Source organism: Macrosteles quadrilineatus, unplaced genomic scaffold (genome assembly GCF_028750875.1).
Source record: "Macrosteles quadrilineatus isolate MER2022 unplaced genomic scaffold, UCM_ALF_1.0 Scaffold_3__2_contigs__length_128488019, whole genome shotgun sequence".
Taxonomy (NCBI): Eukaryota; Metazoa; Arthropoda; class Insecta; order Hemiptera; family Cicadellidae; genus Macrosteles; species Macrosteles quadrilineatus.
In genome coordinates this window covers 7,852,510-7,874,199 of record NW_026542596.1, presented here as the reverse complement: position 1 = coordinate 7,874,199, position 21,690 = coordinate 7,852,510, and the positions used below count along the sequence as shown (strand labels likewise).

At 34.7% G+C, this 21,690-nt stretch overlaps 1 protein-coding gene across 4 annotated transcripts in view; it reads left to right on the top strand.

Moving 5' to 3' along the window:
• The first annotated feature begins 1,104 nt into the window (after nucleotides 1–1,104).
• The window catches only part of LOC128988608 (RUN and FYVE domain-containing protein 2-like), a 34,864-nt gene continuing 14,278 nt past the window's right edge, over nucleotides 1,105–21,690 (top strand). For 3 of the 4 annotated variants that reach the window (XM_054410055.1, XM_054410053.1, XM_054410057.1), the window contains exons 1-5: nucleotides 1,105–1,391; nucleotides 13,660–13,838; nucleotides 14,712–14,821; nucleotides 16,851–17,058; nucleotides 17,963–18,129. In XM_054410055.1, the coding sequence (XP_054266030.1) occupies nucleotides 1,199–1,391; nucleotides 13,660–13,838; nucleotides 14,712–14,821; nucleotides 16,851–17,058; nucleotides 17,963–18,129 (857 nt within the window). In that variant the 5' untranslated portion in view covers nucleotides 1,105–1,198. Of the gene's footprint in view, nucleotides 1,392–6,876; nucleotides 6,905–8,155; nucleotides 8,434–13,659; nucleotides 13,839–14,711; nucleotides 14,822–16,850; nucleotides 17,059–17,962; nucleotides 18,130–21,690 lie in introns of those variants that run through there. The other variant, XM_054410054.1, reaches the window with a different exon arrangement.

Below are 21,690 nucleotides of genomic sequence, written 5' to 3'. Positions count from 1 at the left end.
CCAGGGGGTAAAATTCCGGCCGCGAACTTTTGAGTTTCGCGACATCAGCTCGATGGATTAACCGCGGAATTAAACATAAATTTTCACGGTTGTGAATTTAATCAGAACACATCAAAATATAAAAACCTAGAGTGTACGGCCCAGATTTTTCCCCCCGGAATTTTTCCCCCCGGAATTTTACCCCCGGAATTTTACCCCCCGGATTTTTACCCCCGGAATTTTACCCCCTGGCCAGATATATAAATTAGTGAGAATGATTAATTATCTTCATTCTGTTTTAACTTAATAGTAAACATTTTATTTTTAAGTAGCCTATATTAATTTATTTGAAAATTAACTAACCGAACAGGTTTTTAATTTTAATTTTGAGATTCTAGTATTAGGATTCGATCTTTGAAGCCAACAGTTGGTTAATATGACATATAAACAATCAACTGAATGATAATTAATTGTTTCGAACCTCTCTTTACAAAATAGATAAATAAATATAGGCTACTAAATAATTAAACGTTTACAATTAATTAAAAACAGAAATAAGAAAATTAATCATTCAATTTCTAAAATCTCCCAGGGGGTAAAATTCCGGGGGGTAAAAATCCGGGGGTAAAATTCCGGGGAGTAAAAATCCGGGGGTAAAATTCCGGGGGTAAAAATCCGGGTGTAAAAATCCGGCCCGTACATCTTCAGTTGTCTAAACGCTAGACGTAAAGATATATTTTGTTTGACATGACTAATGCAAATTTGTATTTGTTACTTTGGTTTAATAAACGAGTTATTGAGTTATCTAGTTATACGGACAGGGCTAATTAATCACGCTCTGACCATTTTCATTAGACCTCCAAATCCGCGGGGGTAAAATTCCGGCCGCGAACAAACTTTTGGCCACTCAGGTTACTACGTCATAGTGACGTCAGCTTTGCTCAGGGGGTAAAATTCCAGGGGGGTAAAATTCCGGCGACCCCAAAATGTTTAAAACAGTAGTAACTCAAGATAAGATTATGTATGTAAGGTCAGCGTCGACCGTCAGCGCGTCAGCTGTGTTGGTACTTGGTTGCTGTGTTGCTGAGCTGACAGTGACAGTGACAGCTGACAGCGACAGCAACTTGCTGTCGTAGGCGTACCCTACCCACCGTCATGTATAGTTAGTTATTTTAGGTGTAGTTATTATAATTATTGTAGTTTTATATTTGTAATTATTATGGCTGCCTGTGGTGAAACTGAAAATAATTCACTATTTAATGATGATAGTGTATCAGAAGATGTAAATAGTCCAACAGAATCTGAGAGCAAAATATCTCGTTCTCCATCTTCATCCTCTTACGACCGCTGGCCAACACTTCTTGTTTCAAAGAAACCTCCTAGTTTTTACAAGAGGATGAAGAAAAAGTGGCGTAAGTTACCTTGCTTTGTTGAGAAATCTTAATTTTAAGACAATCTTTAGGTTCGGCAAGTTATGTTGTATGTCGGTATGTCATGACCTTTTTAAGAGGTTGGTGGCATCTTTTAACCTTGCTTTTTGTATGCTGAAGTAGACATCCCATCTATATGGACTAGCTGTTGCCAAATTTTTATTGAAAAGAACATAGCCTAAGTTAGTTGTGTGAGCCAGTAATAGAATGTGCTAAGTTAGTGTCTAAACTTCTATTTTGTAGGCCTACCTTATACTTTATGGGTATAATATAATACAATATAACACAACTCATAACAATAACATTAAGTTTAGCTATAATAGCTCACAAAAAGTCGTTCTGCCAGTTTGACTTGGTAAAACAGTTCTTGTATTCAACAGAAATCAGTAGGCTAATTTTGATCAAAACGGGGTGTGGGGGGGTAGCTGAGTGATATGGGGATGGATTGGGAGTGCATGACACTACCGACTAACCAATTTCAATTTTAGAAAAGTCAAAGTTTTATGCCGATTTGTGACTGTCTGGAGTTAAGTTAAGTGTTTTGAAATAGCTTAAGCTATGATTAGGAAGGTCAAGTTAGGTAATGAACCGATCTAATAATTAACCCTTTGAGTGCCTCGAGCGGGTGAAACAATTTTATTTTAAGTTTGCCAGGCCTACATGTCTTGCTTCTAGGAATGCCAGCCATTTCTCCACATAAATGTAGGTGTTTAGGAAAATTGTCACAAAATACTGTATTAACATTTTCGGCCTAAATTTGTTTTTTTGTAGGTTACCGAACCGTGAATTGTAAAATACGGTACTTTCCTGTTAAAGAGAACATTCATTATTAACTTATCGGTGATTTATTTTTGATTATATCGATATTTTTTATTTGATCTGTACCTACCTATTGATATTAACAAATTGAAACTTACCCATCAGCTGACAACCATGATTTAAATAAATATTGTTCAGTATTAACAAACAATAAAAAAAATATTAGGCTATATTGAAATGAAACTGTTCTTAACTAACCAAACTTCCTGTAACATTTAAAAATTCCGTTTGACAGCCTATTCCCCATATACCTTTTCTGTTATCGAACGGAATTTTAAAATGGTAACTTAGCCTACCTAAAGCAAGTGTGTGGTTAATTATGTTAGGTTAGTTTAGAATAGGGTAATTATTGCGATGAGGGTGACCAAGAGTACTAACTTATAGTAATTTATATAAGTTAGGACTATATAACTTATCATTAAAAACTAGGTTTTTACTTGAAAACAATGGTGCATAAATTTTTCTGCTGTCACAAAAACTGTATTAACTAGTCCTACGGTTTTTTGAATTTTATTTTTAAATGTTTTATTAGGGACATTGAATCTGCACTTCATGTTTGTAAAATCGAATTATTGATTGATTATAAGCCATTTTAAAGTAAATATTACTTTAAACACAAGCCCACACTTAAAAAAGTAAATAATGTACGTTAATTTAATTAGGCTATATATAATATTTTGTTAAAATTAATTAATTAAAAAAAAAAAACACCTCTAGGTCGGACATACTTAATCTGGATCTGGACTGGATTATAAAAATTTTGACCATATAACCGTTAAGTCATATGCTATAAATTTTAAACACCTTGGCAGAGTCTTCTCTTAGTAATGCAGTCGCCTGGTTCTCGGCCAATAAACTGTTTTGTAATGAAACTAATATAATATATATATATAATAATAATAAGTCAATAAGTCATTTATTGGGCCAAATTGACAATACTTGCATTAGCCAAGTCAGTACAAGAAAAATAAATTTATTACATCTTAATAACAAAAATTCCTTACTGTAAAAAATTCTATAACTAAATAACTAAACATGCGCACATGACTTTGTGAATGACCACTAAAGTAGAAATTCACAGACGCTGTAAAATGATCTATCTAACAACATGGACTTTAGACCTGTTCTAAACTTTTTTGGATCTTGTTCGGCCTTCAATTGAGGTGGAAGTCTATTAAATAGTTTTACAGAATTGTAATGGAAGTTTCTTTGAAAGAAAGAAGTGGAATGCCGGGGAATTGGTAGATTTAAAGTATTGCACAATGGATACCTGGAACTTTTTGCAGATGAGAAAAAGGAAGTATTTTTGCTATGGAAAGATAGAGTTTCGAGGATGTAAATATATGGGAAAGTTAAAATTTTAAATTCTCTGAAATAATCTCTGCATGATTGTTGTTTGGAAATAGAAAACACAATTCGAATTGCCCTTCTCTGAAGCCTAAACAAGAACCTAGTCCTCTCACTTTCGCACCCCCAAACAGGAACCGCATAAGTCAGATGAGGGTAGACAAGCCCATAATAGGCTGATAATAGGACATCAGTGGTGGCTGATTGGCTGAGAACTCTCAGCATAAATATACCCACCGATATTTTCTTGCTGATGTGCTCGATGTGGCTGTGGAATTTGAGGTTTTCATCAAGGACAAGACCGAGGAATTTTACTTTTGAAGAAGGGAAGATAGTGTTATCGTCGAGGAGAATGTTCAAGTCATAGTGGGACCGTTTTGACCGGTTAGAAATGGAAAATTTTACTATTTGGGTTTTTTGAGCGTTCAAGATTAGGTAATTTTCTTCACACCACTGAAGAAGGGAGTTTGATTCCAGAAAGGTGACAAGTTCCAATTCCTCCATACTCGGTCTAGACACAGTTAGGGAAGTGTCGTCCGCGAATAGGCATACATTTGCCTCCTTTACGCTAAATGGCAGGTCATTAATGAACAGAAAGAAAAGGATCGGCCCCAGGACGGACCCCTGTGGCACACCCCTCTTTACTACAGCCTCAGAAGATACATGGTTCCGTAGATAGCCCGTGTTATCAACTGCAGGTATGATTACAGTCTGCCTTCTACCTTCAAGATAGGACGAAAACCAGTCGAGAGCTGTGCCTCTAATGCCCATTTTATTCATTTTGCTAAGGAGAAGTCTATGGTTTACGAGGTCAAAGGCCTTACTGAAATCAAAAAACATCCCAGCTACTGCTAGTCTAGAATCCACATCTTTTACTATTCCGTTTATGAGACTGAGAATTGCGCTTGTCGTTGATTTGTTTTTAACAAACCCGTGCTGACTTTTAAATAGTATGCTGTGTTTCTCAAGGAATATCCACAATCTACTCAGCACTGCCTTCTCAAAAACTTTGGAGGAGGTCGAGACTAGTCTTATAGGGCGGTAGTTGTTGCAGCACATTCTATCTCCATTCTTAAATATAGGTCTTATTAGTGATGCCTTAAGGTTGCTAGGAAATCTTCCCTCAACAAAGGAAGTGTTTATCAAGTGGCATAGAGGTTTTGTAACTACATCTGATATATATTTGAGCAAATTCGGGGATATTTTGTCAATTCCAGCAGACTTTTTATTTTTTAATCCGTTAATTATACTTTTAATTTCTTCCTCGGTAACGGGACTCAGAAAAAATGAGGAATTTATTTGTTTTTTATTTGAACTGAAAGAGGGAGTGTTTCTTTTTTTCAATCAAGCATGCTTTCCCACTTCAACAAAATGCTTATTGAAGGCCTCACATACCTCCTCTGGTTTGACCACCACATTACCGTTGTTGTTTTTGAGAGAAATGCCTTCCTGTTCCCTTTTCCGTTTTGGTCTAATATAATTTATTACCTTCCAAGTTCCTAATGTTTTATTGCTCGACTTTTCAATTGTATTTAGTACTGATTGTGCTTTAATATCTCTCTTATCAAGTTTCTGTATCGGAGTTTCAGTCTCATATTGTACTGTCTTAGGAAATGATCAGAGTGTAAGTCTTTTGTCTTTTCGTAATACTGGAAACACTGTTCTTTCAGATGAAGCAGTTCTGGAAAAAGTTTGATTAGTTTCTTGGGTTTATTCTTAATTATTTTATTTATTTTCGGAAATGAAATTTCAAAGTAATGGCCAAGTGTGCTGTTAAATATATTGTACTTTTCCTGCGTGCTTTCTGCTTTGTATAAATCGACCCAGCTCTCTCGACCAAGTAAATATTTAAAAGATTCCATGTTTGATACACTAAATTTTCTACAGTACCGAAACTTCGCCCCTGCGTCCTTATTGGATGGAGATATTTCAAGCTTCATAGTTTGAGCGTAATGGTCAGATAAAAATGATTTGACAACATCACTTTCGGGGCTGTTACTGTCATTCGTGAATATATATGGTCTATGAGGGTACGTGAACCTAACGCTTCTCTTGTGTATGATTTTATGACATTGTGCAAATCATATGAAGATAAGGTCAAACTATTACTTTAAGTTTAAACAAAGATTTAGAAAATAAATCTGTAAAACTGAGCCTTTACATATTGCTTTCCTGCATATGGAAACAGCAAGGAGGATATGGCAAGAGTTCAAAGAATTCTAAATTCTGCCACAAGGTTCATTTTTGGCCCTTATCACTTTGATCACGTGTCCTCATTCCTCTGCGTGGTACTCCTTCGGACAGTAGGCTTCAGGCTTCACTTTCCTAAAGTGAGGCTTGAAGTTGGAAGAAAGTAGTTTTCTTCATAATAATGCTTCATTATACTAAATTATTTGTTTTTTTAAGCTCTTCAAAAGGGTTTGGAAAGAAATTGTGAAATTTTGTGTTTTTAGGGTGAAAAATGGGAAAAACCTATTTTTACCCCATAAAGCCCCCCACAAACCCCCGTTACCATAGTCCATATGCTGCTTCGGGAACTCGCTCGAATAAATGTTGGTTTACACATTTGTACCAAATTTAATCAAAATCTAATAATTTTCGCTCGAGTTATTGTGCAACGATATATATGTTATTTATATATTATAAATACTCATGTTATTTTATATATTATATATATAGGCTATGAATTTGAACGAATGGTGTTTTTGGTCTCTAGGGACCTCAAAACAAAAAAGTAAATCGGTCCCGGGTCCAGGTCTTACCATGAGTTCTACGGTAATAGCTTATTCCCTATATGGGAAATTCGCTAAAACTAAAATGTTAGTGTAAATATTTTTCATATTAATTACTTGTATATTATATTTGTGTAAATATTAGGTTACCTTAGTTTTAGTTTGACTTGAGTCAGTTTCCTACATGAAACTCGCTTGCATATAAACTTATAAAGACCTTTTTATTTTATTTTTATTTTGTTGATTCTATTTTAATGTCTAATACACCATTAAAGCTGTTAGTAGGAGCAAGTAGCTTTCATTTAGTAATTTTCACTTTTAAATCTCTTAGTTTTCATTCATCGTTATAGGCTACTTGAGTATCATTCATATAATTCATATCCATATATTTTACGTATATTGAGTATATATTGTTAATGTTTTGTATATTCCATCATCAGGTAGGCCATTGGCTATGTTATTATTACACCATGATATTGATTTCCTCTCCCCAACTCTCCTCCCCCTCCCTTTATACAACCACCCCACCCCACTGGAATCAATATTGTCTTATAGTTTCATGTGATTCGTATGTACTGCTCTGGAGAACTGAAAATAGTGATTATTTCTTTTAGTGTTGATTTATAACATTGTATTATCCTTGAGTAGTGACAATGGACATTAATAATGTACATTATTATTTGCCATCAATAGTTTGATATTGTCACTTCTTTACAGCGTAAATTAGCTTACTTTAACACTACAGTTCACCGGTGGTGGAAATTGCTTTTACAGATAATTGATTTAGGATATTCTCTCTAGTATTTACAATTTAATATACATTTTTATACTTGGTGACCTCAGCACTGGATATTTATCAAAATGATAGGTCTTAATTTGTATTTATATTCTTAGTCTTTGTTTGTTGTCAAGATGAACATACAATAATGTACACCAAGTATTGATTAATGCAATACCGATGGCATGTCATAAACAAATTAGTTTAAAATGACTACGATTTAAATCGACAGTGCTTAAAAAAAATTAAACAATCAATTTAGGCATATTTTTGAACTCAGTTTTTATTTTGTTGGTTAGGCCTACATACTTAACACTGAACCTTTAAATATCTAGGTTTTCCTTACAGACCCACTGTTCTACTAAACTTTGCAGATTCATTGAACTCCTCTAAAATAACCTAAAGGTCTTGATCTCAAGCAGCACAACTTTAAACATTTAGTGCACAAGCTACTAAAAAAAGTCTGTCTAGAACACTTAGATCAAAATCTGTTAGCTGCCTTCAGCCTATTTAAATGCATGTTGGGTTATGTTTGGTAACACCATGGTCACTTGATTACTATTTTGAATGGGATGTAAAATATTTTCATTTTTGTTTAGTCTCAAAATCACATAAACATATAAGTGAGAGGTTAATGTTACCATAATTTTGTCTAGTGATTCCTTAAACTCTTCTATGATGTCAATAGTTTTGGCGCATATGTCCCCTTCCTCAGATTCTTGTCAAGCATAACAAGCTACTCTCATATTGAGGTTGTACACATTTAACATGCAGATACAAAAATTACAACACAAAGGTTATAGTTGTTGGTAACTTTTATGTCATGTCTTAGTGTTGTTATTCTTAACAAGAATCTGAAGAAGAGAACGTTGTCACCGTAACGATCACTATCCATCCATGGAGGAGTTTAAGAAATCAATAGACATAATCTAGGTAAAATAACTTACTATTCTAACCATTAGGGATACCCGGTGCCCTACTGGGGTGGAGGGCAGCTAATAGATTTTGACAAAATTGTCTTGTAAATAGACAATTTTAAAGCGGTTTTAAAAACATATACTTTTTCCTAGCCCCTAAGATTATTTTAGGTTTTGTTATTTCCAAAACTCCTGTGGCGAGTGACATTGTAGTGTTACTGTGAGTGATAAGTGATAGAGAATGAGGATGCTGGACCAGGACGTTGCTATGGCAGGAGCCCAAGACACTATCTACCTGTGTAACTTCCGTGTCTCTGTGGACGGAGAATGGCTCTGCCTCAAGGAACTGCAAGACGTTGAGTTCAATCTTCCTGAGAGTTTTCCGGTACCTCTCACACCCTCTCCTGTTGAGCCTCCTCCGATCATGCTTGGTAGGCTTGGATTGGCTCTCACTGTTGTCTGTGCTAAGGAGTTTTGTTTAAAGTACATATACCGGGTGTCCAAAACCACCTGTACACCCCTTTAAAAACGAGGGAAACCTTTTCTTACAAACAACAAATAATACAGAACTAAATAAACTGGGCACGGTCTATCAAATGGTGATAATTTCAAATCCAAAATCACACAGGAAGTGGCTTTTTCAGACCGGAAGTTTACTTTTTTAAATATACACTACCAATTTTTATTGCAGAATCGGATTCTACGTTTAAAAATACATAACTTTTGTCTAAAACATTTGTTGAAAAAACTTGTTTTCTACCTCTAATCCCCCAATAAAGTCAATAATTTTGAGTCATTCACCTGTCAAAGTTACTCGAAACAACAATAGAGAAAAACAAATAACAAAGTTTACATAAAGACATATGATGAATAGAATCAGCTGTTTATTGTAAACACCTTAGAAATTGAGTAACAGCTGGTCAACAAATTGCTTAATTTAATTTTTGTTTAAATAATTTGTTTTTACATTGGCCATTTTAATGTAAAAACAAATGATTTTTTTTATAAAATTATACTAAGCAATGTGTAGACCTGCTGTTACTCAATTACTATAGTGTTTACAATGAACAGCTGATTCTATTGGTCACATGTCTTTATGTAATCTTTATTTTTGTTTTTCTCTATTATTGTTTCAAGCAACTTTGGCAGATGAATAACCCTAAATTATTGACTTTAAAATAGGGGATTAGAGGTAGAAAACTAGTTTTTTCAAAAAATGTTTTATACAAAAGTTATGTATTTTTCAATGTAGAATCTGATTCTGTAATCAAAATTGGTAGCTTACATTTGAAAAAGTCAACTTCCGGTCTGAAAAAGCCACTTCCGGTGTAATTTTGGATTTGAAATTATCACCATTTGGTAGACCGTACCCAATTTAGCTAGTTCTGTATTGTTTTTTGTTTGTAAGAAATTGTTTCCAACGTTTTGAAAGGGGTGTACGGGTGGTTTTGGACACCCAGTATAGATGCTTTTTGGGATGTCCACAGGTTGTATTTAAGTTGTTTTGGATGATATTTATGTTCTTGTACCAAACAGCAAGATAGACTGAAATGTCTACTGGTCAGTGAAATAAGCAGTTTCACTTGAGAGTTTCAGAAAAGTCACTGATTTTAATGAATGACACAATTTTTATTAAGGCCACTGTACATTTTTTATCCACTAAAATTATTTTCAACAAAAGGAAAGCAGTTAGTATATTAATGATGTTAGTTAGTAACACAAAAATTTTCACACTCATGATTAGTTAAAAATTTATTTAATTCATGAAATTTTCCCAGTTGCAGAAAAAAAGAATCACTGAAATGTTTCATATTTGTATTTTAGAAATCTAGTAGATATCCTGCTTATTACTAAACTTGCAGGAATATATTTACTCCATGACCTTGTTACAAAATTAATTGACACTAAGAGACAATGTACAGTGTGTACTGAAATATCGCTTATAGGGAAAGCAGTCCAAACCCATTATGTGTTGTGCCAGGAATTGAACGAAGTGAATGACTGTGGGGGCAACAATGGACAAGTCAACCTGCACTTACTGGTTTTTACTGGTGAACACAATGTTATTTGAATGGGCAAAAAAAAAACAACAATCAGGCCCGGAGAGCCCTCCGGAAAATATGTACCTGCGCCCATATTTTCCGTAAAAACGTTTCAGTACATTTAAAACCCAACAATTACGATTAAAAATAGTCTGAGTAAAAACTCTGTTATAAAATATCTCATATAAATGCGTAGTTTAACACTTACAAACTACTACACAAGGCAACGTCGACTGCAGTCAGAATAACACTTGACACGGACGCATGATGCTTCACTGCAGTACGGCTAAAGGTCATTAACACTCCCGCCCCACCCACTCGCCAAGCGCCAAGGGTACACAGAGCAAAAAATAATTCTTTGCTATGTGCGAGGGTAGTGTAGTAGAGGAGTGGGGCGAGGGCGTAGTCGTGCCAAAGAATATAGTGTTTAGTTGGTGAGTTTGTTTTGTTTTAGTATCTACGCTTAAAACTTCTGCAAGAACTTTTTCGTTCATGGAGTCGCACCATACAGGGTGATTTGTACTTAGTGTGACAAAATTTTTTTGGTGTAAGTACAAAGTAAATGAAGTGTGATGATGCATATCAAATGTTCCAAGTCTCAAAATTAGCGACCCAAAAAATTATTTTATGCTTTTCAAAAATAACCATGTTTTTAAACTTAATACAGCGATTTATCAATTACCTGTATATGGATTTGAGTAGATAATGTCATTTTCGTGTTCTACATTAAATTTTGAACAAGAATGGTAGAAAAAGACGGAGGATCAGTCGTAAAAACTCCATTGTAAATAGATTCAAAGATAAAAATTAAGATGTTTGATAAAAATTTTAAAAACAATGGTCTATTGCATTTTTCACACCCTGTACACAAGAAAGTGTCGGAATATGATAAAAACTGCACCATTTTATAAGCTTTCCAACGATAACTATTGAGGTTTATGTCTGCTTATATACGCTTTAATTGTTTGAAGACTGCAAAGCATGGTGTATTTAACATTTAAAACATAGAAAGTCGGCATGTATTAAGCAAAAGTTGTATTTTTGATTCAGGTTGAACAGTAAAAACAGTAAAAAGTTCCCTGTTTTCTGGTATTCAAACCACTCTTACAAACAAAAAAATATCTAAACCTCAATAGTGTAGCACATGGTTGGAAAGCTTATAAAATGGCGCAGTTTTTAACATATTCCGACACTTTCTTTTATACAGGGTGTGAAAAATGCAATAGACCATTGTTTTTTAAATTTTTATCAAATGTCTTAATTTTTATCTTTGAATCTATTTACAATGGAGTTTTTATGACTGATCCTCCGTCTTTTTCTACCGCTAATTTTGAGACTTGGAACATTTGATATGCATCATCACACTTCATTTACTTTGTACTTACACCAAAAAAATTTTGTCACACTGAGTACAAATCACCCTGTATTTAACGTAAGAAAATGGAAATTAGTTTTACTTATGTTGTTTTAAGTCTGATCAAACAACGAACCGAACTGAAGGAGTCATTGGAGGTTAGCGGCTATCTTGGATTAACTCCAAACAGCTGCTGAAGGCTTCATCATCCCTAAATATTATTTTTCAAATACCAAGTGATTGTAATTTAAATATCTAGGGCAATGTGAGATTAGAAATTGCCTTTGTAGGCTAAAAAGACAATTTCTAATCTCACATTGCCCTAGATATTTAAATTACAATCACTTGGTATTTGAAAAATAAATTGTAGGCCCCTAGTTTTGTTAAGGTAATACATCTTGGACAATATGCCAAAAGATAAAAAAAGGTTATTTTGAAAGTGATAACAAATTTCTAAAGTAAAATTTGATATATATTTTACCCACTCTCCACGTTCTAAAGTTAAGTGCCATAATTCATTTAGAAATGGTAAAATAAAATGAACGGTAGACATGGTTAACAGTTCAGTTTGTGTTTAGTGAATATGTGGCAACACACAACGTAAGTAACGAAACCTATAAAAATTCATCAAGAAATGAACAAGCAAATCATGCAATTTGCTTGTGAGAGAATAGCTTAAAACACGTTTTTAAGACTTAATTTTTCAAAAATCTTCCGGGCGAGGACCCCCGGACCCCCCCCCCTCCACCCCCCAGACCCCACGGAAGGCTGGATGACAGCACCAGATTTGCGCCCTCCATCAGGTAACAGGCAGCGCCCTTTTAGGTGTCCCAGTCCGGCCCTGACAACAATAATAACTTCTTGTCCATTAATTAACCGAAGTCATTGGACAAATTTGTGGTGGATTTCCAACAATTATTGATAGGTGGTAAATCCATCGCTTCTGTTCACTTGAACGATGAGCACAGGTCAACCCGCTTAAAAAGCGATTATAATCCAAAATCTTCAAAGATTTGAACCATTAAAAAATCATGTAACCATAAAAAAACCATGTAAAAGAAACATATTAAACATTTTAAATGATTGATTCATTGAATAGTCGTACATCAAAGAATTATATTTTTGCCCCTAATTCAATGAATTGTGTGACTCATTTTTTAAAGTCATTTAATCCACCAACTTTGAGAGTAGTTAAAAAACTACATTTTTCTTCTCAAATAAACTGAATTGGCACAAAAACTTATCATCGTGTAATGCCGAAGATCTAACCCGCAATCTGTAGTAAATTTGCGAGCAGTTTAGTTTATTTTGTCATGTAGGCAAGCCAGGGGGCGTAAATTTTGTTCTTTGGACTACTTACAAAAATCAAAGTTCTTTGATATACAGTTTTAATCCCTTATTACATGAGTAACATAAATACAATTTTTAATATTAGCCTATGTTTAAATTGGTTTTATCATGCCGATATTAAATCATTACATCCTGTAGTTAAAAACATAAGTACAAATACATCAAGAAAAATCTATTTATTTAATTTCAAATACTTTTAATACATATTTCTTATCATTAGTCTTAAGATTTTAATCACTCAGTCCTATCGTTCAAATAACTTAATTTAGCCTATTCCATCTGATTTGCCAATCTGACAAAATTAAGGGAATGCTTTTTCATGAAATTGGCATTGCAGTACAGTATGACCTCCAGAAATAAAAGTAAAATCTGGTAATTTTGGAACAAAACAAATATTTCACAGGTTAAGTTTATTACATGTATAATATTTATTCGGTAGTTTTAAAGATTATGTTTGCCTACAGCATGTTTTGTTGTTTAAAACGTAATATTGAATTGGACAATGTAAACAGCTGCTTTATAAAAAATCAATTCAAACAAAGTTCTTACATTTTCTTTCTTTAAACAAATCAAAAGTGATCCACTAGAGTGCAGGATCTGATCTTTTTGTTTCTGATCTTTTATCCTTTTACAGATTGTTTTTAAAATGTTAAAATTAACTTTCTTATTAACAATTGAGCTGAATCGTCAAGAATTTTTATGGCAGATTCCCCGTAGTGCCGTAATTATTTGTGCAACATTTATGCTATTAGTGCTACGGTTCTTAAGTTTTCGCGTTCCTAACACAGTCACAAGTGGGACAACTAATCTCCAACTCCGCCATACACGATAGACAGATTCATTCACTTTGTTCACTCGTCTTTTAACTTCGCAAGTTTTCTTAGATGAATAAACATTGCATTCTTTTCCAGCTCGAGACCCAGTGATCATTGAAAGACGTAACCTGGTTAACATTTCCAAACTGATTGTAAAGGAGTTGATTGAGACGTCCCTCAAGTTTGGACGAATGCTTGACTCTGATCATATGCCTCTACAACACTTCTTCATAGTCCTGGAACATGTGCTGAGGCATGGGCTAAGGCCTAAAAAGGTAAGCCAGATGGCAACCATAGCTAAATGCTAAATGTGTTTAGCTAAATGCTCACTTAACATAGTGTGGTATACTCATTTGTACTTGTTATACAGTTCAATATCAAAAAGAGCTCTTAATTGGTTTTCTTCCTATTTGACAAATAGATCTCAATTCCTGGAAGTTACCCATTTGACAAATCATATTAGAATTATATCAAATCATCATCAACTTATCAACCAATTAAATTTGGGGTGCCACAAGGCTCAATTTTGGGCCCTTTGCTTTTTTGCGTGTTACCTTAAGGGCATGGAAGATACTTTACACACTACTTACATTCACTCCCATATTTCATTCGGTTTAGCATTATATGGCTCAACAAAAATATTAAATATGGATAGCATTCTGAAGCGACAAAAACAAGCTATCAGAATTATGCTTAAGCTTAAACGAGATGATTCGGCAAAAGAACATTTTAAGTAATTACAAATTTTTACAGTTTATGGGGGGTTATTATTTATGAAACAATTCTTATCGCAAAAAAAAATGAATCTGAGCAAGTAATAAATTCAGTGCATTCTTATAATTTCAGGAGGAGAAGGGTTTGTCCAGCCTCACAAATTAAATTTTTTTGAAAAAAAAACCCTCATATGCTGGTAACGATTTTCTAAAATTTGTCCCTGAATTCATAAAAAAAGAAACGTACATATCTAAATTCAAGAAAATTCTAAAAGAGCATATAATAAATCTAGCATTATATTCATTTGATGAATTTTCCACCTCCCATAAATAAAAATAGTATTTTTATTTTAAGTATTATGACACTTTTCACTGTACCACCAATGTACATGATTTACGAATAAAGATGTTTGAATATGAATATATGAATTTCAGGGGTTGTTGGGACCAAAGAAGGAGCTGTGGGATCTTCTCCAGGTGGTTGAAAAGTTAGCTCCTGAGGCTGCAGACATCACTACTAGTGTACGAGACCTACCAACTGTTAGGTAATATCTGCTGTCAATATATCCTCTAGTGGACTAGTTGTTTTATTTGTGCTTCACGTTGGGGTGAGGAAAAATAAGAGAATAATAGGATTTTCAAAAAAGCTGTTATAGTCTAGTCAAGATATGAAATAAAACTCCTTAACCTTAAAAAAAATTGCTCTAAGAGGTTTTTTATGGTTTACATTTCCAATAAGTATGTGAAATAATATACTAAAAGTCTAATAAAATCAGAGTCTCAAAAATTGGGTTTTTACAATATGGCGTCCAGAAATTTGAAAACATATTAAACCTTACTATTCTTTCCATATAATCTCTTCTGAACCTCCAATTAATACCGAATTTGGTACAAACCTGTGAAACTGTATAATATAGACATACCCCTGCCACAGAAAACCTGCAAGGAAATTTCCATCTATTTGGCTGGAATTCCACAAAATTGTTCCCTTAAAATTGTCAGATTTATTTCCTATTTGAACATCATTAATTATAATGAGTACTTAGGTTTGGTACAACAAGGAAGACAACGTGTGTTTTTTTATTGAAATTTTTATAGCTTAGTATGAAGCCTACTTATTCAAAACCTTTATAGTCACTTTAAACCCCTAATGCAGCAAACCTAAGTACTCGTTAAACTAATGCTATTTAAATAGGGAATAAATGAGATATTTTTAAGGAGACATTTTAGTGTAAATCCAATCAGGCAAATGAAAATTCGCTTAGTCTGCAGGTTTGCTGCGTCGGGGGTATTTCAACTAACTAATAACTTCTATCGGATACTTTTTTAACTAAGTTACTAATAACTTCCATCAGTTACTTTTTAAAGGACTAACTTCTAACTAGTTAAATTTTTTTACTAACTTTCCCAACTATGTGACTCTTTGTAAGCCTGAAGATGGATCATCCATGAACTGAAACTAGTTACCACAACAGCAACCAATGATTACTTTATGCAAGTGTTTAAATTAAACCATTTTAATGTACTGTAAAAAACAGTTCCCACCAGTGACTATTTAAACAAAACTCAAAAAAGCTACTTCAATTTTGGAAATTCTGTTAATTTTTCCAAGGTAGGCCTAATTACTTACCTTATACTGGTTATACTGGTTGACAATTTGAATATGTTGCAGAAATTCATTTTCAGAGCAATCTACAGTAGATCACACTTTCAAAACGTTTGAATTGACTTTCGGATACTAAAGTAATCACATTTATATGGACCAGCTATGGACTATTTTCTGTCAAAAAATAAAATAGGTTAATTTTTCTGCCTTGGTTTTTGTTGCTGAGATAGTGATGTGAAGTAGACCTATGCTATAGCTGACAATAAGTCGTCCTATCAGTTTGACTTGGTTAATATGTTGTCATAGTTAACAGAAATCAGTAATTTACATAGTTGTACCATAGATAAAACATACTCCCAGTAGATTTGTCATCCTTATGGATCAGCCGAAGCCAATTTTATTGTTAGTTCTGTACGTCGCACTGTAGAGGTTGTGTTTTTTTTAAAATTTGTTTCTTGTTATTTCAGTAATTTAAAACCTAGTTTAACCAAATAAAACAATCTAATCATAAACAATAACTGGTCTCCTAGTCAGGGCCGTCCCTGGGGTTGGCGGCACCCAGGGCAAACATGGTCGCGGTGCCCCCTCCCCCCCTGTAGTATTCACATTCATGTGTTATTACTTACAAAATTTCATCTACATTAGCGATCGGTGTCGAACATGAACTAGACACGAAAAACAAGCTTCCAAATTTACAATGGGATGAGAAGTCTGCTTGTGTTGCGTAGTCTATGGCTGTGTTCCATTTGGTGGCTCAATAAACTATGTCCCTTTCGATTCAAAAACTGGCAACAACTTAAACATGGGGATGGTTGTCTAGTTCTATCTGTAGTCAAAGAAATCGGAAACTAGGCTATTTTAACCAGTTCCATGCCACGGTCATCTAATGAAACCAAGATTCTACATTCTTCAATGACCGTGGAAGCCTACTCTCTAGTTAAAAGAAAGCAATAATAAAACGTTTTTAGAACACACATGGGACGTGCGAGGGCGTGGTTAAGGCTGGCTCTGATGCAGAAGAAGTTGTCAGACTATGTGAAGGTGTTGGTGGATCATAGAGACGATGTGATGGCAGACTTCTTTGAGCCAGATGCTCTCATGATGAGTGAAGAGGCCAATGTCATCGAGGGGCTGTTGACTGGGCTCAACGTCATTGACTGTAACCTGTGTGTCAAGGTAACTGTGGGTTATACAATAATTCCCTCCTAATCTAATGTGGGTAGAAAAATAATAGTTTTATATTTTGAAGATGTAGTAGTGCAGAAAATTGAAAATTAACTTTTAAAACTACAAATTAACTTGGGTTGATCAGTTGACATATTGCAATTGTACAATTCTAATCTGTTGTTTAAAACTTTTTTTGAAAACGACATGGTTAATTGCTAAAAAAAAACTTTAAACAATTTTACAAACAGAATTTTATTCTTTTTTTCTACAGTAAAACTTGGCTAACTTGACATTTTTTAAAACCATTTGTGAGTTGTCGAGTTATCTAGAAGATTGAATGGGTTTTAATAATTAATAATACACGACAGACTAATTTTTACATTCAAATTTATTACTTACATGAGTATCTTTACATTGAGTAAACAATCTTCAAAGAATCTTATTAATAATCTAATATTCAGTCGTCCTTGAAAATTTGAACTCACTAAGACAAAGCCACCTATACGTGCGCCATGTTGACTGTAGAGTTACACAGAGAGTCGAGTTAGTGAGGTTTTAGTGTATTTTCAACTGGAAAATATCTGACTTTAAACATTTTTGCAATTTTTCTGCTCCGTTACTAACTGACAAAAAATGAGTTTTTTGGTTCATTCTAACAGTTAATAATACAGCTTAAGTCCAAGCATTGACTATTGGATACAGAAGTTGTTGTATTAATAGTCAAAGGTCCAAGGTTTTTTTAAAAACTGAACAAGTCCTCTGGGTGCTTTTGGCAGAGCATAACTTTTTTTTGCTATTCAGAAAATTCTTTTATGACTATTTTAGAAGTATTTCCGGTACCCTACCAATAATAATGGTAATTTTTATAACTCAGTAATCATTCAAAGTCCTACATGTACCGGATATGTGGTAGGAGGAGGACCTGGACTGCCAGCAAGGAGTGATTGACTTCTCCCTGTACCTACGGTCCAGTCACACCCTCAGTACGGGGGACTTGCCTACTGATGAGTTGGATCCTGACAACATGACTACTGTGCTGGACCAGAAGAACTACATAGAGGAGCTCAACAGGCACCTCAAGTCAGTAAAATACTTAGTTAGGTGCTTACTAGAACCTATTTTATCTGCAGTTGTCAATGTTGTCATACAAAGTTGCATTTTGTTAACTCGTGTTCGTTTGCAAAACTGCTGATTTCTTTCCCTTTACTTTGTCTACCCTACTAGATGGCCTACTACTTTTCCTCACTACGGATGGCAAATGAAAAAAAATTAGACTAAGTTTATTGAAATTGAAAAGGGAGGTACACTTAAAGACTAAGATGGCAGGAATAGGTAAAGTAGGTGAATTCAACCCACATGATGAGTCCATTGAATCATACGCAATGAGGCTTAAGCATTATTTCAAAGCTAATGAAATTGATGACGATACTAAAGTTTCTGTTTTAATAACTGTTGTAGGCCCAAAAGTTTTAACTATTTTGTCTGATTTAGTTTCACCTGCAGCTGTAGATAACAAAAGTTATGAAGAGTTAGTTAAAGTGCTGTAGAACTATTTTTCTCGAAATAAATTGGTGGTAGGAGAGAGATACACTTTTTATTCCCAAGTGCAAAAATCTAGTGAGAGTATTTGAGAGTTTGTTGTAGTGATTAAACATTTAGCTAGTTCATGTAAATTTGGCACATTCATAAAGAGGTTTTTTGAGACAAGCTTATTTCAGGGACAAGTAATGAGGCGATATGGTAAAAATTATTGTCTGAAAATCAAGAATATGATGAAGCTTATAGTTTGGCACTCAGATTAGAGCAGGCTGAAAAACAGACAAGTTTGTCCGATCCAAAACAGGAAATTTGTCATTTAAATTCCAAGACCAATTTTTCACATGTGAATCAAAATAGACCGACTGGTAGTCAGTTCAATTCAGCTAGTGTTCCTGGGATGACTAATATTAATGCTAAATTCAAGTGTTACAGATGTTGTTCAGTTGAACATAGGGCCAATGAATTTCCATATACAAATTATAAATGCAATGGGTGTAACTTGGTAGGGCATCTACTAAAAGCTTGCTGGAACCAAAGTAAAGTTAAGGAAGGACAAGTCAGGTTCTAATAGAGTCCATCACATTATATCCGAAGATGATGTCAATGAGCTTAGCCCAAGCTACAATGAAGTTTCAAATAATGTGTGTCTGTAAAACTTTTGATAAAGCAATGTTAGGGCAGCTTACAAGGTAAGGCTAACTATAGAGAAGGTTCTGGTGGAGATGGAAATTGACAGAGGGTCAGCTGCAGGTCTTCAAACATTTTTATTGAAGCTTTTTCTCATATTGAATTAAAGCCTGTTTCAATTAATTTGCGAAGGTTCTGTTGGAGATGGAAATTGACAACGGGTCAGCTGTATCAGTTTGTCCTTCAAACGTTATTAATGAAAGATTTCTCATATTGAATTTGCGAACCTACACGTGCCTGTTCTAGGTCAAGCTGAGGTTAGAGTTATACATAAAAACCAGAACCTAGTGTTACCACTGTTGATTGTTGAGGTTTGTCTTAAAGACCAGCCTATTTTGCTGGGAAGGAACTGGTTAGTGAAATTAAAGTTGGATTAGCATGCTGTCTTTTCAAGATCGTATGATACTTACGGTACTAAATCTAAGTCTACCAGTGAATGTTACTACATGTGAATTGAAGCAATCTACACAGCTCCACAAGTAGGCATTTGTACTGATCTTTGGAGTGAAGAAATTTCATAAATACATTTATGGGCATACCAATTGTATTTTACAAAGTGACCATCAGCCACTAGCAGCTATTTTTGGATCGAAGCGAGGGGTGCCTAGTTTAGCTGCTGCTCGCTTACAACGATGGGCCCTGATTTTGTCTGCCTACAATTTTGAGGTAAAATATTGGAAGGGTTCCAGTTTGCCCCACGCTGATGCGTTGTCACGCTTACCACTACTCGAGGATGAAACTTTGGAGTTGGATGAAAATTTACACTTCGTGTGGAATCTTGTGTAACAGAAATTAATTTCTTCAGTTCGGGGAGTGACAATTCTCCAATCCCTTCATTAGAGATAAAACATTTGACTGATAAAGACCCACTGTCGTCTAAAGTTCGGGATTTTGTGTTGTATGGGTGGTGTGAAATTGTAGACCCAATTTTAATTCGATTCCAGAGAAGGCAAGATGAATTGTCGGTGGATAAAAATTGCATTTTATGGGGCAGTAGGGTAGTCATACCTAAGAAATTGCAAGGTATAGTCATCCAGATATTGCATGAACAACATCCTGGAATTACTTGAATGAAATTGTTAACACACAGCCACGTGTGGTAGCCTTTGATCGAAAATGTAATTGAGGATACTGTGTAATCTCGTTTGAACACTTATCAATAGTGTAATCAAACTACAAGAAATGCTGCTTCAAAAGTTCCATTGCAGCAATGGCCGTTAACGTCCGAGAGATGGCGCCGAATTCATATTGATTTTTCTGAAGATCCAACCACCAGACAGCAAATGTTGATTGTAGTGGATAGTTTTTCAAAGTGGAAGGAAGTATTTTTAATGGGTTCTATTTCCACGGGAAACACCATTGAGAACTTTCGCACATTATTTTCTGCTTATGGTTTACTTGAAGAATTGGTGTGTGGTGTGTGACAACGGAATGTCTTTTACCAGCCTAGAGCTCAGGGAGTTTCTCAGGAAAATGGTGTGAAACTAACATTTCTCCACCATATCACCCTGCCTCCAATGGAGCAGCCGAGCATTCTGTTCAAGAAGTCAAGAAAAGCTTGTTAATGCAAGTTATGGGTGTAAAATCATCTCAGCAGACATCATTGCAGTATAAGTTGGATAACTTTCTCTTCGCCTATTGTAATACTCCATCGTCAGTAACCGGTGTGAGCCCGGCTGAGCTGTTCTTACATTGGAGACCTCAAACAAAATTGACTATGTTAAAACCTAATCTACTAGACGAATAAAGGAAGAAGCAGGAAATGCAGAAACAAGCCTCACATAGACATAGAGGGGCTTGTAGATTTTTTAATGAAAATCAGAAGGTGTTGGTTAAAACAGTCAGACAAGAAAAAATTAGTTGGGTCCCAGGTCGTATATTACAGCGTAGAAGTCTAGTTACCTATTTGGCTAGTGTTCTTGTAAAGACAAGATTCTGCCATGCTTACACCATCTTACAACATCTTAGGCTATCTGAGGTAGAGGAGGACGAAATCATTGTTCGGAAAGAGGAAGTTGGAAGGACTATGAGGCACATCAACAAGAAGCAGGTAAAAGTAGTCATACTTTCAAAAGAGTTTTGCCTAGTCTTCAGGAGTTATCGCCATAAACATCAAGAAATTATGCTCCATCTTATTTGACTAGATCGAAGTCTGATGTTGGGAAACTACCGGGTGTGCAATACTGTCCTGAGTCCATCTACAGTTTTGAGGAGATCACAAAGTACTATGCACAAGCCAGAGAAATTGGATCTATAAAGCTGGAGAAGCCATTTTAAAAGTTTTTAAGTGTTATGAGTAAAGATTTTTAAGTGTTGGCGAGTGTATGGTTTATATTAATTGTGCAAGAAGCAAAATTTAATTTTATAATGTAGGTTGCATTCCAGATATTTTTCCAACATTTTTCTTTAGACAGC